This window comes from Lutra lutra, chromosome 6 (genome assembly GCF_902655055.1).
Source record: "Lutra lutra chromosome 6, mLutLut1.2, whole genome shotgun sequence".
Lineage (NCBI taxonomy): Eukaryota > Metazoa > Chordata > Mammalia > Carnivora > Mustelidae > Lutra > Lutra lutra.
The window spans coordinates 137,044,960-137,062,608 of NC_062283.1; the positions used below are offsets into that span (position 1 = coordinate 137,044,960).

Consider the following 17,649-nt stretch of genomic DNA (forward strand, 5'->3'; position numbering starts at 1 on the left):
GTCATTCTAAGAAAGGGTTAGAATTGTTTGGACATTTCATAGGACTTTGGCTCAGATAAGTTGTTCCAATAATATATTTTCCCCAAAGAATGGCTTTAATTAGGGTCACCTGAGTGGCTCAGCTCTTGATTTTGGCTGAGGTGAGATTGAGCCCTGCCTTTGAGCCTTGCATCAGTGCTGCATCAGCCCTGCACCGGGCTCCATGCTTAGTCTGGAGTCTGCTTGAAATACTCTCTCTCACTCTCCCTTTGCACCTCCCCTCACTTGCTCTCTCTAAAATAAATAAATAGGGGCGCCTGGGTGGCTCAGTCGGTTAGGCATCTGCCTTTGGTGCGGGTCATGAACCCAGGGTACTGGGACTGAGCCCCACATCAGGTCATGATCCTAAAGCCATGTCTTCTGTTGGCCTTCCCAACTAATTCCACCATGATTTCAATGTGACTTTATTTATGTCTCACTTAATCATCTTGCCAGTGGTAAATGGGCAGGTTTTCCTTAGTTTTTGGCCTGATTCCAAGATACAACAGTAGGCACAATCAGGGAAGTAAAGATATTTTGCCTATTTTCCCTAGACTGCTTTAATAGCTCAGAATAAGTAACGTGCTAGGAGTTGGTGGTTTGGATTTGTGGCAAGAATGTGAGTTTGGGAGTCAAACTCAGGTTGTAATCCTAATACTCCCCTCATAGCTATTTGACTTGATTCTGAGAGTCTCAAGATTTAATCAGCAAGGGACTCCAGGGTGGCTCAGTTGGTTAAGCATCTATCTTTGGCTCAGGTCATGATCCCAGGGTTCCTGCATCAGGCTCTCTGCTTATCGGGGAGTCTGCTTCTCCCTCTCACTTTTACTCTGTGCTTTCATTCTCTCTCTTTCTCTCAAATTAAAAAATAAATAAAAATAAAAAATATTTCACCAGCCAAAAGGGCAGGGAATTCATGGCAGACATGGAAGAACAGGGTGGTTGCAGGATCTGTAGCTTGGGAACTTTCATGAGATTGTGAGGATTGAGGATTACATGTAGTGACATAAATGTATGGAAAGCACAAAAAGAATCTGGCTTTGTTGGACACCTGCCAATTTGTAGCTCAATCATCCTAAGCTCAAGGAGATAATAGATTGATAATTCAACTATGTACATAATATAGATGTTCAATGGGTAGTGGATAATAGGGACCAGTGCCATCCTTCTGAGGGGGCAGGCAATCCTGGTCTGCCTCACCTAAATTGTGGGTAGTGAAGGCTCAGGTAATTTCATGTGCTCTCCTACTCGTATGCTTTTAAATTTTCTCAGAATTCATTCTCATCATATTTTCACCATGAAGCAATAATAATGAATGCCCATGACCTCTTTGCATGACAGTTGGAGACCAAGTAGGAACACATATCACCTATTCCAGTGTTGTGTGGTTTTGGAAGCAGCAGGGTTTAACTGGCCCACCTAAGATGGGAAACAGCCCTCTTTGGGGGCCAGTCACCTGACAGTCTGGGGCCATGTGTTGCTAGCTCAGGATCATGTCTGGTGGCATCAGAGGAGTCCTTCAGACACCAAAGCTACCACACTCACTAGTCACTGGAAAGACGTGAATTTTCTGCAAAAAGAAAACCCAGAAGACTGGACACTAGTTGCCTGACTTTTGCTAAGTCCCAAGTCCTCACTCTTAGACATTATTTTACCAGGTCTGCAGTAAGGCCAGGCGTGTTTTTGAAAATGTCACTCACAAGTTGTGATGTGTATCCCTAGATAAGGACTGCCGAAATAAGCCCTCCCCAAAGTTCCAGTAGCTTTTTAGTTCAAGAGGCAGGCTGAATTGTCAACATATGGGTTTCCTCTCTTCTTTTATTGGGTAAATTGTATACAATAATTTGTACATTTCATCTTGCCTTTATCCCCAGAGGTCTGGCACCTTTTGTCCATTTCATAGAACCTAGTACCCTGTGTAGCTACAGGGGTAGGTAGATGGTCTCCTGCAAAGTTAGGATGTTTATAGAACTTTTGTTTGTCACATTGTAATGCTCTGATGTATGTTGTATAATTTTCTTTTGCTTTCTATGTAAAGACCACTATTCTCTGGTTTATAATTCAGCCTTTCTACATGAATAGCCCATTTAGAATTTACTGACTAATTTTGCAGCATGCATTCAGCTATTTTCCTCACCCATCACTATAGTAACCAGGAAAGAGGCCTCCTCCTGGAGGAGATGAAGGCTGCAGCCTGAGGCATAGGAGCCTATGGGGGTAAAAAGGAAAATCTGAGGTAAGGGCTCCCTTCAGCTTTTTCTTTGAAAGAAAGACCTTTATGTTTGAAATATCGTAGGGACAGCTTGTGCCAAGAGTGATGAAATCTTGTGGCAGTTACTGTGACCTTCATGCCAGGTCACCTGTTTAGATCTTGCTGATAATACGTAAATGATGCCAACATAACACCGTCTGACCACTCACTGTTCCTCTTCATCGTTGTGTACTTTCATCCAGGGCTGTGGCACTTGCTGTCTTCCAGCTGATGCGGAGGGGGCCAAATCCTGACTCATGACAGTCATACTTCATGTCTCTTACTTGGCCAAGAAAACTGTTACATTCTCTTTTCATTTGTCAAATGTAAAGATATTGGGTCCTCCCTAAAACTTACTGCTGAGCCACAGAGCATGAATTAGGATGAACACTTCATGGAAAGAAAAGTAAAATATATCAAAATCTAGATGAGGAACATAACATATAAGAGCAAAATGAAGCAGAAAAATCTCTAAAGAGATGAGAAAATAAATATAATTTCTTAAATTCATTCCATTGAGACAGTCTACAAAGACGGAAAGCCCAAATTATTACTATAAGTAAACTTTGCAAAATGATTACAGTCAAGCAGTTAGGTTTTCATGACATTTCACATTTACCAAACTGCAGCCTTGAGACTGATGTTGGGGTTCATTTGCATGATCTTCAAATATGCAGGCCTTCTGCATAGGCCTCATAACTCCCAGAAAAATGGATAGATTTCCCCAAAAGGGAAATTAGTGGATTCTTAAGGGGTTTGCAGTGTGGATTGTAAGGAAAGGAAAGAACAGGGAAGTCTCTTTAGCCCATATAGGGCTCTCCTTCTCCAGAACAGACACCATTTTTCTCAGTACTTAGCTACCCAGCACATCACAAAGGGTAATCTGTTGACCCTTAGGTACAAAAAGGGGTGAGTCAGAGACTTTATAGATTTATTTCCTAGTAGAAAATTTTAATAAATGTTTCATGGATTTCTCCCTTTCTTCCATTATAAAGTGAGCAAATACATAAGGGATGAGGAGGGTTAGGTTAAGGGACAAGGTTGAAATGAGCTTTTGAGCTTTTAGATGTGACCTAGGGAGGTCATAACTGCCTCTGAACTGCATCTTATCATCCTGGGATTCCAGAAAAGGTAGAGTTAAGGAGGATGGATTTTCTTGTCAAGATCTCAGGCAAATGATTTGCTGGAACCAAAGCTGGCATCCAAGGGATAAAAATCATTGGGATTGTAGGGTATTTAAAGGTCAAAACTTTAAAGCATTGTAGTAATAGTCAACTCCAAAATGTTCCCTGGAAATATTCTTTCTGTTATCAATGGGCCCAGTATTGCTGTATGTTTCCTTCTTCATTGGCTGTTTTACATATCTTTTAGAAAATGACTTATTGTATATTTTATCTGCCTAATTTTGAAAGCAGTTGAAGCTATTATGTGTGTTACTACAGAAATTATGTTCTTACCCAAGTAAACTTACAGATGCAACTGCTAAACGTCAGACTCTTAATTGGCATTTTCGCTGCTTTTAATACAAGTTCAGCTCAGCTCCTCTGCACAGTGCCCAGAGCAGGACATCAAAGCCAGAAGTACACAAAGTCATCAGAGTTCAGATTTTTTCCTGCTTTCCTGTGGAGGGGCCAAGAATACAAACATCCTCAATTGCTACAGCAGGAGGGAACATTAGTCCATCAACAGAACCAAACAGGAAACACCAAATAGGCATTTCTTCTATTTATTTTGCGCCTGTTAGGAAGGATGAAGTTTATGTCTTCCAACCATATTTGACAAAAAAGCACAGAAAACATATAAGATGTCGTCATTTTAGTTAGTTTAAACTCTGATTTCAAGCAGATGTAATGCTGGCATTTTACTTACTACCATTTATGCAATACTACATTCTTAGGATGTTGGAATTTTACCATATCTGGGGTCATTTTTTTCTTTTTTAAACTGTGAACCAGAAACTTAACATTTGCTGCAACCTATTGAGATTCACATTATGATTCACTTAGACCTTAATTAAATTTCTCAGATACTTTCTTTCCAGAACCACGAGGATGCACGTTTATTGAACAGAATAACTCTGCCTCCCTTCAGTTTGTGATAAGGTGCTAAATGTGTCAGATAAGGCCAGGAAATACCTCAAATGGTACTTCAGAGGTTTGTTTGCCTTACCAAAATTTTAAATCTTGGTATCTCAGTTGGTTATCCACTCCATTACTTCAGAGCAAGTTCTGTTACTTCACTGCCGGTGACAGCAGATAAGCAAAAATAGAGCATGTTGTCATGATTCGAACATGCCTAGTGAAGGAACAAAAGAGAATGTAATTTGTATTTTAAATGAATATTTCCAGAAATAAATAAACAAACCACTTCATTATTCTTATAATTACTCAGAATCTCTTGATTCCAGAAGACTTTTTGGCCTGTTGGTTAAAGGGAAATGGGTGTTTCTTTTTACCTGTCCTCATTACTTTTCTCATCCAGCCAGTGGTGTACCAAGGATGGGATGGTGGGAGTGGTCTACTCCTAGTATAGGCAGCAAGGGAGTGCTTTCTGTATAAAAAATTTAAAAGGAATAAAATAAAATAATAGTAAAAGTCAGTCTGCTTTTTTTTTTAAGATTTTATTTATTTATTTGACAGACAGAGATCACAAGTCCACAGAGAGGCAGGCAGAGAGAGAGGAGGAAGGAGGCTCCCTGCTGAGCAGAGAGCCCAATGTGGGGCTCAATCCCAGGACACTGAGATCCGATCCCAGCAGAAGGGAGAGGCTTACCCCACTGAGCCACCCAGGACCCTGGGATCATGACCTGAGCTGAAGGCAGAGGCTTAACCCACTGAACCACCCAGGCGCCCCCAGTCTGCTTTTTATTATCACTATGCACCGACAGTTCTAAGCAATGCCAATGACTTTACTGCTCTCTGAACAAAAAAACAGTCTTTTGTCGGTCTAAGTTCTGAACAACCGCTGCAGTTATTGAAATGGGATAATATGCATGTAAGCTGAAAATCACCATGTTTTCCTATCACTTACGCTTTAATAAACATTATACTCCTCATGGAAGTGATTCCAACTGCCCTACAGGTGGACTCAGCTACACATATTTATTTCAAGAATAAGCAACCGACTTCTGTTTTTTCATTTTCATAATCCCTCTGGTGGAATTATTTATTTTGAATCTGGGTTTAAACACAGGATTACATAGTACCTCAGGGGCTAAAGATATGAACTGAGCCTGAAGCAAGCTCAAATAATTTGCAACCATTATCAGCTTTGGAGAATTTGACCAAATAAAATAGAAATTTATGAGGAATTTTCTGGTGAAGGTATTCAACTGCAGAAACATCTGAAAGCTGCTACAATGAATCCCAGAGAACAAAGAAATGGACAGTATTGCAATTTCTCGAATTTGCTATGAAATGGGATTTTTATGAATCTCTGATAAATATCCTTATTTTAAAGCTTTCTATTTGTATATCTGTTTCTTAATGTGAGAGAAACATTTGAAGTTAAAAAGTGTTCTTTAGTCAACTATGAGTGAGGACAGATTGACAAATCTGATATATACTATATAGTGATTCTGTTGACCATGAATGTATGAATATCAGTTTGACAAAGCCAATGACAGATTTGCAGAAGTGAAGTTTCAAAGCCAGAAACTGCAGTGGAATTATTCATCTCCGTGGCAGACCAATATGTAGGCATAAATACTTTTCTCCTCTAAAAAAAAAAAAAAAATTAATGTACTCTAAAAAGAATTAGAACTTTATTTCTTGTATTTTATTATTTTTTAAAGATTTTCTTTATTTGAGAACGAGAGAAAGAGCATGAGCAGGGGGAGGGACAGAGGGAGGGAGAAGCAGGCTCCCTGCTGATGAAGGAACCTGACTTGGAACTCTATCCCAGGACCCTAGGATCATGACCTGAGCCAAACAGATGCTTAACCAACTGAGCCACCCAGGTGCTCCACATTTTACTAATATTTTACTAACACTATTTGCACTATATGCAAAATTTATTAAAGGAAAATTGTCACTGTCTGAATTGCTTTTCTGGACAAAATAATTCTTATTTGTTGCACGTCATGATTGTTGCTGAAAATACTTTTGTCTGCAAAAGAAAGAGGTTCAAATGGTCCCTTTCAGGTGTCAAGTCACTAGGTATGCCCCTGTATCCATCTTTTCAGTTTAACTCAAAACAAATAAAACACATTCTGTCTTCTTATTTCAACTGCATTTTTAAAAATTATGCCAAATAGCAACTCATTTTAATAAGGCAGGTTCTTAATAATCAAGAAGTAGAAGAACTATCCTTAAATACAGCTCTCATCTACCATAGATTTAGTGATATATAATTATTAATTTTTAATTAATAATTATTGTTAATTACATATTATATATGCTATATATTACCAAAATACATGCCAATAATATATGCTTTGTGTCTTAACTGGTTTGAATAAGCTTAGTAGGATAAGGAAAAAAAAAACACAAAAAAATACAGCCTGCTGAAATTTAGACATGAACAAAGACATTATGAAGATCTCATAATAGCTAAAAAGATGAATCTCTAATTTTAAACCTTCCACTATATGTGATAGTTTTACTATTTAACTTTAGAAAATGTTTAAGGAATAAATATCTTTATTGACTTCAAAAAACAGAAAAAAAGGGAAGGCTCTCCAACCTAACTTACGAGGCCAGCATTACTTTGATATCAAAATAAAAATAGGAAATTATGAAGAAAAAATTAGGGGGCAACCTCAATCATGAACACAAATAACAAAATTCTTAATTTCAGCTGACTAAAGAATATGTACAAATGATAATATGTCACACATACGTTGATTTTGTTGTAATGGTGAAATATTAACATTAGAAAACCAAATCAGAATTTACCACATAAACAGAATAAAGAGAAGAAGTTTTGTCAGAATCTTTCTGGAAAAGCAGTTGATTCCAGTTAGCATTTGTTCATGATTAAAATACATCTTTTGGCAAACTGAGAAGAGAAAATAATTTCCTTCATAGAGGATATCTACAAAATACCCATAGCAGTCACCATATACTTACTGAAAGCTTTCCTTCTGAGATTAGGAATAAGACACATATGAGAATTATCACCATTTCTAGTCAGCCTTATACTGGAGGTCCTAGTCAATGTGGTAAGGAAGAAAAAGAATTTTAGAAAACCATATAAAACTGATATTATTTAATGTGGCTCATCTATGTAGAAAATCCCAAAGATTCTACAGATAGATATTAGAATTAGATTAGTTGAGGGGCACCTGGGTGGCTCAGTCCGTTAAGAATTGGATGAGTTTGGGCGCCTGGGTGACTCAGTTGGTTGAACGGCTGCCTTCGGCTCAGGTCATGATTCTAGACTCCTGGGATTGAGTCTCGCATCGGGCTCCCTGCTCAGCGGGGAGTCTTCTTCTCCCTCTGACCCTCCCCGTTCTCTCTCTCTCTCTCAAATAAATAAATAAAAGTCTTAAAAAAAAAAAAAGAATTGGATGAGTTTAACAACTATGTATTTTTTTTTTAAGATTTTATTTACTTATTTGACAGAGAGAGATCACAAGTAGGCAGAGAGGCAGACAGAAAGAGAGGGGGAAGCAGGCTCCCCACCGAGCAGAGAGCCCCATGTGGGGCTCGATCCCAGGACCCTGAGACCATGACCTGAGCCGAAGGCAGAGGCTTACGCCACTGAGCCACCCAGGTGCCCCACAACTATGTATTTTTAAAATTGCATTTCTATGATAGGTAACAACGAAAATAAAACTGAAAAAAAAATTTACAATAGTTTAAAAAATATTTAAAACCAAGGAATAAATATCTAAAAATTATAAAAACATAAAAACATTTCTGAGAGACATTAAGAAACCTAAATTAATACAGTCCAATACCACATTCCTAGACATTGGAAGACTTAGCATTAAAAATGTTCATTTTTTTGAAAACGAGCTTTAGATTCAATAAAATTATAGTCAAAATTCTACCAGGTTTGTATGTGTGCTTAAATGTGTGTGTGTATTTGCAAGTATCTGTGTATGAGAGAGAAAGGAACTTGAAAGAAGCCTGACATGAACAAACAGAAATTATGAAATATATATAATACATACACAGACACATAATATTTTCAAATTCACTTCTTTGCTATGTTGCTCTCCATCGCAGCTGGTTGATTTTAGTTTGTTTTACTTTAGTGAACGCTGGTGTACAAATCTGTTTACACATTTGTCTCTCACTATTCGATTCCAGTGTTTTTGAAGGCAAGATCTTATATTTGTGTCTATATTATTCCCAGTGTATCACACATGTCTGTTGAGTGAATGAATGAGCCTTTCTACTCAACATCTTGACTCAGTGGTAAGTTCCCATTTTAACCTTTCTAAAGAAAGTTGAAATCACTCTGATACCTGCCAGCAGAATTAGAGCCAAATCACATTTTTTTTTTTTTTTTAAGATTTTATCTGTTTAGTTGAGAGAGAGAGAGCGAGCACAAGCCAGGGGTGTGGGGGCAGCAGAGAGAGAGGGAGAAGCAGACTTCCCACTGAGCAGGGAGCCCAATGTTAGGCTCCATCCCTGGACCCTGAAATCATGACCTGAGCTGAAGGCAGACTCTTGACCAACTGAGTCACCCAGGTGCCCTGCCAAATCACATTCTGAAAAATAAAGGATTCTACTTTATTTTTCCATTTGAAGTAATTCACAATTTCACTTCCTGTGGCTCTCTTAATGTGCACACTGCCCAAGTTTCACAAACTATATCCCGAGAACAAGGCTCTCTTTGCTGATGGTATTATTTTCTTATTGTTTTCTCGGTGTGCACTTAATCATAAACTTCCCTCTCAGAATTATGTTCAGGATATGAACATCCCTGCTGTACATTTGTATTTAGATACCAACTTCTTTGGAATCCAAGGGTAATTTTATTTAATAATAAATCTGTTTTATAGAAGGAAAATCTGAAAGTACACATCTTGCAATAATTAAGAGAAAATGCACCCTGTTGAAAGGATCATGATGACCTAGACAGAATCTAAAAAGTTGTATGAAAGAATGATATACAAGCCTGCAACATGCTAAATAATGTTTTGGAGTTAATTTTAGCTACAGACTTGCTTATCTGAATATTAGTTATAATTTCTAAAACCCATTTTAAAAAATACACATTATTTTAAAACTAATACAGAATGTCACCTACCTGAATGACATGTGGTCGTTGTATTTGTTTCCATGTTTTGAAGAAAAAGGATAATATTAAATTACATTAATATAATTATATCGTGCCCAAAATATCTAACTATAGGTGTTAGACTAAGTTCATAGTCACTGTTGCAAATATTAATGACTGATTCATATGTATTAATATTTATGACTATAAGGAGAATAGCTAATAATAGTGATATACTGATAATGCGCATGTTTACATTTCATCTTTTTAAAAGCAATAACCTTGTAAGTTATAAATACTGTCATTACCCCTGTTTTACAGATAAGGAAACTGAGACACAGGGAATACATATTTACTTAATGTGACACAGCTGGTAAGTAAAGTAGTAGAGCTAGTTCATAAATCCAAATGATCTGGCTTCAGAACACTTACTCCTCACTCCTCACATAGTACCTATGTACATATGAGGAAAACACATTAAAAAAAAAAGTTGCTTTGTGCAAGATTTCCTTTAGCTTAATTTTGCAATGATATTCATCATCAATTCACCATCATTCATCATTAGAAAATCTCTTACTGCAGAATTACTCTACCTTAGTATTGAAAAGCATTAGTATGACTGAAGATTACAGAGGGTCCTGAGGTAAAATAGAGACCAGAGATTTAGAGAAATTATATTCTGATGAAGTGTGAGATTTCAGATATATGTAGAGTAAAATGGTTTGACATACTTCTTAATGACTATTAGCAAAAATGACCTGTGTGATTTGGTTTTTAGAAATGACTTTGAGAACACTGAGTATAAGTTAGGTCTGCTCTGATTTATATAGACTTTTTACTCCCACATTCAATAACTAACTTTTGACAGTTTTGTAGGATATTATGAAATTTGGTATGACTATGAAGTTTACACCTTCAGAAACTCCAGCAGAAATTTTGCAATTGCCTTGATTCTGTCCGGTAAGAGAAACAACAAAAACCGCGAGGAATAACCTTCATCAGTTCTTTCCCATAACAAGAGCTTTGTTATTCTTCACAATTCCATTTGGTGTCCTGATTAACCTTATTTTTTTGGATCTCCTTATCTTTTTTTTAAAGATTTATTTATTTATTTATTTATTTGACAGACAGATCACAAGCAGGCAGAGAGGCAGGCCGAGAGAGGGGGGAGCAGGCTCCCCGCTGAGCAGAGAGCCCGATGCGGGGCTCGATCCCAGGACTCTGAGATCATGACCTGAGCGGAAGGCTGAGGCTTAACCCACTGAACCACCCAGGCGCCCCTTGGCTTTCCTTATCTTTAATTAATATGTGAAATTTCATAGGGAAATGGTTTAAATTTGGATCATATGAATTTAGAAGTCATTATAATTCATAGACTGAACCAAAGATTACCTTTGGCATAAGTTCAGAGAGAGTGGAAAGCTTAGCTAAACAATTCAACCCACACCCAAGCAGCATCTGCAGAGTTTTTGTTACCTAATTTGCAAAATCTGTGTAGCTTATTCCACACAGAAAGCTGTAGAATGATAGAAAGCTTTTTCCATTTTCCAGCAAAATACTGCACAGGCAGCAACATGTTTATGAAAACAAAGCAGCTTCAGGCCAGTTCAAGATTCTCCAGCTTCCCATTTTCAAGGGTCTCTGGACTTCTGAGGGCTTGCCCAGACATCCTTGCTCAGGTCCATCTGGAACTACAAGTTCATCTGTGGTTCCAAATAGCAAAACAGTATTTCAGAAATGTTTGCTATAATCTTTGTTTTATTTTTCTCATGTACCCTGTGCTAGACTCTCCATTCATCTGTATCCACTTACTAGTAACATGTTTTTTCTCAGTAGATAAATTAGTTTGTCTTCTTGTCTTTAACTGGCTGAAAAAGTCCAGAGTGGGATCTCATCCGCCCCAGTCCTGTCCATCTGCTTACCATATTCCGTGGCCACGTGTCCTGAATTTTTCATCTCCTGTAGCTGATGTGGCCACTCTACACTTCCAAGAACTTACATAATGTTAAATCCTAGAACATTTACAAGTTGTCAGGGAACATGTACCCGCCCACAAGTAATTATCTTTTCCCCCCCATTTTTTCCCTTTTCTTTCTTCTTTTTGAAATTTATTTCAGTTGAAAGTCTCCAAATTTTTTTCATGACTGGAATTTTAGGTTGGCGAAGGGAAGTGCTAAATACAGTTTAAAAAGCAATGTTCTGCTAACAAACTCAGATTTTATTTTTTGAGGCATGGGAAACTATCATTTTGTTATTGTTTTAACAGGGACACTAATGATCAGAGCTAAGCTTTAAGAATATTAATCTGAATACTATGCTTTGGATGGATTAAAGAGAGAAGAGGACAAGGGTCATGAAAACAAGTTATTGCTCTAAGATCTATCTGGGCGAGAAAGTAATGAAATCCTGGACTGGGAAAGTAGTAGTGGAAATGAATAGTAAGAAGATAATTGTCAGTAGAATTAGCAGGACTCAGCAACCAAGTAAAGTTGGAGTGGAAGGAAAGTCAAAGGCAACTGAAGTTTCAGGTTGCCTATTTCCCTGTTTCCTACTCTTAGTGCTAATGCTATTACAGAAATGTGGAAAAGAAGAATTGCTAGTGAAATATCCAAGAGGAGGTATTTAACCAGACAACCTAGTTATAAGACTTGAAAGTCTTTTTACTGATAGTCTGTGAAAATGGATGGAATTTTTATGTGATAGTATGTGGTATAGAAAGATAAGAGTTCAATGGGACTTTAAAACATACTCACCGGGGGAAAAAAATACTCACTGGGAAAAAAGGGATTGAGAAAGAAAAGTATACAAGGAAGAACCAGTCAGGGAAGTGTGAGAGCACACATGAGAGTGCACAATCACAGAAAGCCAGGAAGGAGAGTTTCATGCACGTTTATTATGTGGGATTCATTGAATCTCTTGGATAAGCCGATTAATGTCTTTAATCAAATTGGGCATGTTTTCAGTCACTATTTTTTCATATATTTTTTCTGCCTCCTCATTCTTTTTTTGGGTAACTCCCATTAAATTGATATTGGTACGTTTGATGTTGTTTTACTGGTCTCTTTTCTTCAGCTTGAATCATTTCTATTGATTTGTCAAGTTCACTGATTTTTAGTTCTGTCATTTTGAATCTCATTTTGAGCCTTTCTAGTGAATTTTTTCATTTTAAATCCAGAATATGCATTTGTTTCCTTTTTCTAATTTCTACCACCTTACTCAGAATTTCTTCTTTTTTTTTTTAAGATTTTATTTATTTATTTGACAGACAGAGATCACAAGTAGGGAGAGAGGCAGGCAGAGAGAGAGGAGGAAGCAGGGTCCCTGCTAAGGGGAGAGCCTGATGCAGGGCTCGATCCCAGAACCCCGGGATCATGACCTGAGCCGAAGGCAGAGGCTTTAACCCACTGAGCCACCCAGGCGCCCTGAGAATTTCTGTTTCTTGATTCATTGCTATAATACTTTCCTTTAATTCTTAAAACATGGTTTACTTTTGGGACACCTGGGTGGCTCAGTGGGTTGAGCATCTGCCTTCTGCTTCGGTTGCGATCCTGGGGTCCTGGGATCGAGTCCGCTTTAGGTTCCTTGCTCAGCAGGGAGTCTGCTTCTCCCTCTGCCTGCTGCTCCCCCCGCTTGTGCTCAATCTCTCTCTCTCTCTGACAAATAAATAAATAAAATCTTTAAAAAAGAAAACGTGGCTTACTTTAGTTCTTTGCACTAAATAGCCAATTTTTAAATAAGTGCTTTGGGATTTAGGGGCAACCAGAGACTACTTTTTTTTTTTTAATCAGAGACTTTATTGACTGCTTCGTTTTCTGAATCTGGGTCACACATTCTTGTTTCTTTGCCTACCTATAATTATTTAGTTGAAAACTGATTAGACATACTAGATAACATATTGTAATGAGTCTAGATTTATTTATTTATTTATTTATTTATTCGTTCGTTCATTCATTCATTCATTCATTTATTTTTACTTTTGAAGGTTATTGTTGCTGTTGATTCTTGTTTGTTACTTTGGTAACTTGCCTGAACTATAATTGTGAAATTTTTCTCCCCTGCCACTTGCCTATGTGGATGTCTCCAGATGTACATATAGATCTATATGTATCTATATATTATATATGTCATATGTATGTTTATCTCTAGTTTTTAACTAAGCAGACTTTTATTAATATACATATGTACATGTATATCTATCTATATGTATATACACATACATGTATATCTATTATATCTACACACACAACACACACGCACATGGTTATTTTTATTTTGTTTCCCTGTGTCTGCATGACTTGGTGATTTGACAGGTTGTGCTCAACACGTTGAGCCAGTAAAGTCTCTGTCCTCTGCCAGTGAATCTCTGTGTGAACAGGGGAGCTCATTGAAAGTTCAGGCTATTTTTTTTTTAACATTTTTTTTTAAAGATTTTATTTATTTATTTGTCAGAGAGAGAGAGGGAGAGAGAGCAAGCACAGGCAGACAGAATGGCAGGCAGAGGCAGAGGGAGAAGCAGGCTCCCTGATGAGCAAGGAGCCCGATGTGGGACTCGATCCCAGGACGCTGGGATCATGACCTGAGCCGAAGGCAGCTGCTTAACCAACTGAGCCACCCAGGTGTTCCAGTTCAGGCTATTTTTAAGTGTGCTTCATCTTCACCTTTTTAAAAAAAAATTTATTTATTTATCTATTTATTTTCTTTCTTTTTTTTTTTTTTTTTTTTTTTCCATCTTCACCTTTTACTTTCCAGTGGGCCTTTTCTATTTCCTCTATGCATGCACATAGCTCCAGGGTTGGCCTGGAATGGGTGACTAGCTTTGGCTCCCTCTCATCTCCACATATGCACAGACAGGATAATGCCTCACCCATGACCACAGCCTCGGACTGGTAGAGCTGTTGGCTCTCTCTGTTCACCCACCTAAGAACTCATTACTTCAACTAAAAGTGTTGGGAGTGGTTGTCTCCCCCCCCCCCAAACTGAGTGAGTTCACACTTACCATGCAGAGAAGCTGCCAGTTTTTCTAGCCTACCCAACCTCTACCAAATCTCTGTCCTTACTAAAGAGGCAACAGAGGGTGGAGAGCAGCTGCAGGCCAGAATGCCACAGTCTCTCTGTTCTTACTCAAAATTCAACAGTTTTTCAAGCCTAAACACTTCTCAGATTGTTGTATGCCTTTGGTCAATTTTCAGAGTGTTAAAATGCTTGGTTTTGTCAATTTTATCTAACTTTTTACATTTTAGAAAGAGGTTTTATACTTTACTTTCAAATTTTATACTTTTTTCCCTCTATTTCAGAGTGATTTATATGTCATAAAGGAATAGGATAATAAGAAAATTGAAAGTGATCAGGCCACTTCAAACACCTTAATAAAAACTGTTTAAGGGGGCACGGTTGAAGAATGATATAGAAGGTTAATGTACTATCATTCTACATTATTCTACTTACTTCCTCACAGAACAGAAATCTTTGACCAACTCCTGTGGCAATAAACTTTATTTAAAGTCTCATACTCACATTAGAACTCATTCTTCAGGAGCGTCTGGGAGGCTCAGTTGTTTGGGCGTCTGCCTTTTTTTTCTTTTTAAGATTTTATTTATTTATTTGACAGACAGAGATCACAAGTAGGCAGAGAGGCAGGCAGAGAGAGAGAGAAGAGGAAACAGGCTCCCTGCGGAGAAGACAGCCCAATGTGGGGCTTGATCCCAGGACCCTGGGATCATGACCTGGGCCGAAGGCAGAGGCCTTAACCCACTGAGCCACCCAGGCGCTCCCTTTTTTTTAAAATTTATTTGACAGACAGAGATCACAAGTAGGCAGAGAGGCAGGCAGAGAGAGAGGAAGGAAAGCAGGCTCCCCGCTGAGCAGAGAGCCTAATGCGGGGCTTGATCCCAGGACCCTGGGATCATGACCTGAGCCCAAAGCAGAGGCTTCAACCCACTGAGCCACCCAGGCCCCCCAGGCGTCTGCCTTTGACTTGGGTTGTGGTTTCAGGGTCCTGGGATCAAGCCCTTAGTTGGGCTCCCTGCTCAGTGGGGAGTCTGTTTCTCGCTCTCCCTCTGACCCTCTGCCTGCTTTGTGTTCTCTCTCTCTTTCTCTCTCTCCAATAAATAAAATCCTTAAAAAAAAAAAAAAAAGCCAAACCTCATTCTTCAGAGAAAGATACTTACATCTCTCCTTTTCATATAAAAGAAATTATGCCAGTGGGGTGCCTGGGTGGCTCAGTGGGTTAAACCTCTGCCTTCAGCTCAGGTCATGATCTCTCTGGGTCCTGGGATCAAGCCCCGCATCTGGCTCTCTGCTCAGCAGGAAGCCTGTTTCTCCCCCTCTCTCTGCCTGCCTCTCTGCCTACTTGTGATCTCTGTCTGTCAAATAATAAATAAAATCTTTAAAACAAAAAAATTATGCCAGAGAACCTGGATAAGCCAATCTGAAAATCACATGTTGAGCTTCCATTTAAGTTTTCTCAGGGACAAACCCCTGACACAATTGTTTATTCTTCGAGGGTGCAAAACATCCAGTGAGATATTGTGTTCTATTCAGTTGTCATTATGATATTTAAAACTATTCCTTAAAGAAAAAAAATATTGTTCTCTAAATATTAGGCAAGTCCTCACTGCTTTGCTGGTTTTCTCAAAGAGGAGTTATGTGCCGAACATGTATTTTCACTAAACCCGTACCCTGCATGTATACATATAATTGGCTTCCAAGGATGGAAAAAAGCTAGAGCAATTTTGGGGTGTTTTTATGCAGTTTTTTATACATGATGAAGACAGATATTCATTGTGTTTGGGATGGTTGTTCTTAAAGGCAAAAGACTTAACATGTGTGCCTGGGTGGCTCAGTCAGTTAAGCATCTGCCTTCAGCTCAGGTCATGATCCCAGGGTCCTGAGATCGAGTTCTGCATCGAGCTCCTTGCTCTGTGGGGAGCCTGCTTATCCCTCTGCCTGCTGCTCCCCTACTTGTACTCTGTTTCTCTGACAAATAAATAAATAAAATCTTTTAAAAATATATTTAAAAAAAAAAAGACTTAACATCCATAGGGTTAGCATTAGGTGGAGTAGAGGTCCGTAGCTCTTGAACTGGTTAGTAAACACCAAAGAATTGAGAAATAGAAAGCAGGAACTGTGGGATGCTTTGAGGAGCACACGTCAAACCACCACAACCTCAGATGTTGTGCTCAAGAAGTAAGAGGGCCAAGAAGAAAACATTAGTCAGGTCTGGAACTCCACTCATTCCAATAATATGCCTGGCAAAGAAATTAGTACCTGTTTTGCAACATAGCCTTAGGGCAAGTCTGGGCAAGCTTTGGGTGGGCAAAAAATTGGCTTCCCAAAACTGACCTGGTTTGCCAAGCCAACCCACATGCATGCCTCACACACGGAATCTTCCTTTTCCCCTCCTTTCTTTCCTTTTTTCCTTCCCACTTCCTTCCTCACTATCCTGCTTCTCTTCCTCTTGCTCCAACCTCCTCCTTCTGCTTCTCCCCCCTACCCCTGTCCTATCGGTCTACTCTTCTTTTTCTTTCTTTTTCAGAATGATTTGCGGAAATGTGGAATGTGTTTGTCAGACAACTGCATCAGGGACAGTTAAGTGGAAGCCAGAAGCATGAGTCTTGTGGTCATCGTAAGTTCTCGGGCTTCCCTCCCTCCTCATTTGTTTATGTTAGCTAAGTACTAAAATCAAGGTCTTTACTAATTTATAGTTCAAATACACATATGAGTAAATGTGTTTGTGTGTATGTGTGTATGTAGAAATATATATGTACGTGGATCTGAGTTTGTATAAACACTGTTGGATATTTTTCCAAATGAACTGATGATGACCTCTAATTTGTGGTTTAACAGAAGGAACTTTATGTCCTACTTTTTTCCTCTGGAGAAATTAAAAGATTACTAAGGGTGGTGGTGAGGCAACACTGTGCATATTTGTGTGTGAGTATGTGAGTGTTAGGTAATATTGGGTGGAAAATTTAGGGATATTTTCCTTTGTAGTATTCCAAATAAATCTGTTTATATTGTGGATAGTTACTGGGAATAAATATCTTTCTTCATGAAGGACTTCTTAATTTCCAGAAAATCTTATAATTATTTATCATTAAGGTCTTTTTTTTTATCATTAAGGTCTTTAAATAGACTTTGTTCCATTAGCAGTAATAGCTTCCTCTGAGCATTTACTCTGTCTGGCATTGCCCAACACTTTACATTCT

At 38.4% G+C, this 17,649-nt stretch overlaps 1 protein-coding gene across 1 annotated transcript in view; it reads left to right on the plus strand.

Moving 5' to 3' along the window:
- Window positions 1-16,903: 16,903 nt before the first annotated feature.
- DSE (dermatan sulfate epimerase) overlaps window positions 16,904-17,649 on the plus strand; it is a 108,254-nt gene continuing 107,508 nt past the window's right edge. The window contains exon 1 of the mRNA XM_047733103.1: window positions 16,904-17,066. Within this exon, the coding sequence (XP_047589059.1) occupies window positions 16,991-17,066 (76 nt within the window). The 5' untranslated portion in view covers window positions 16,904-16,990. The remainder of the gene's footprint in view (window positions 17,067-17,649) is intronic.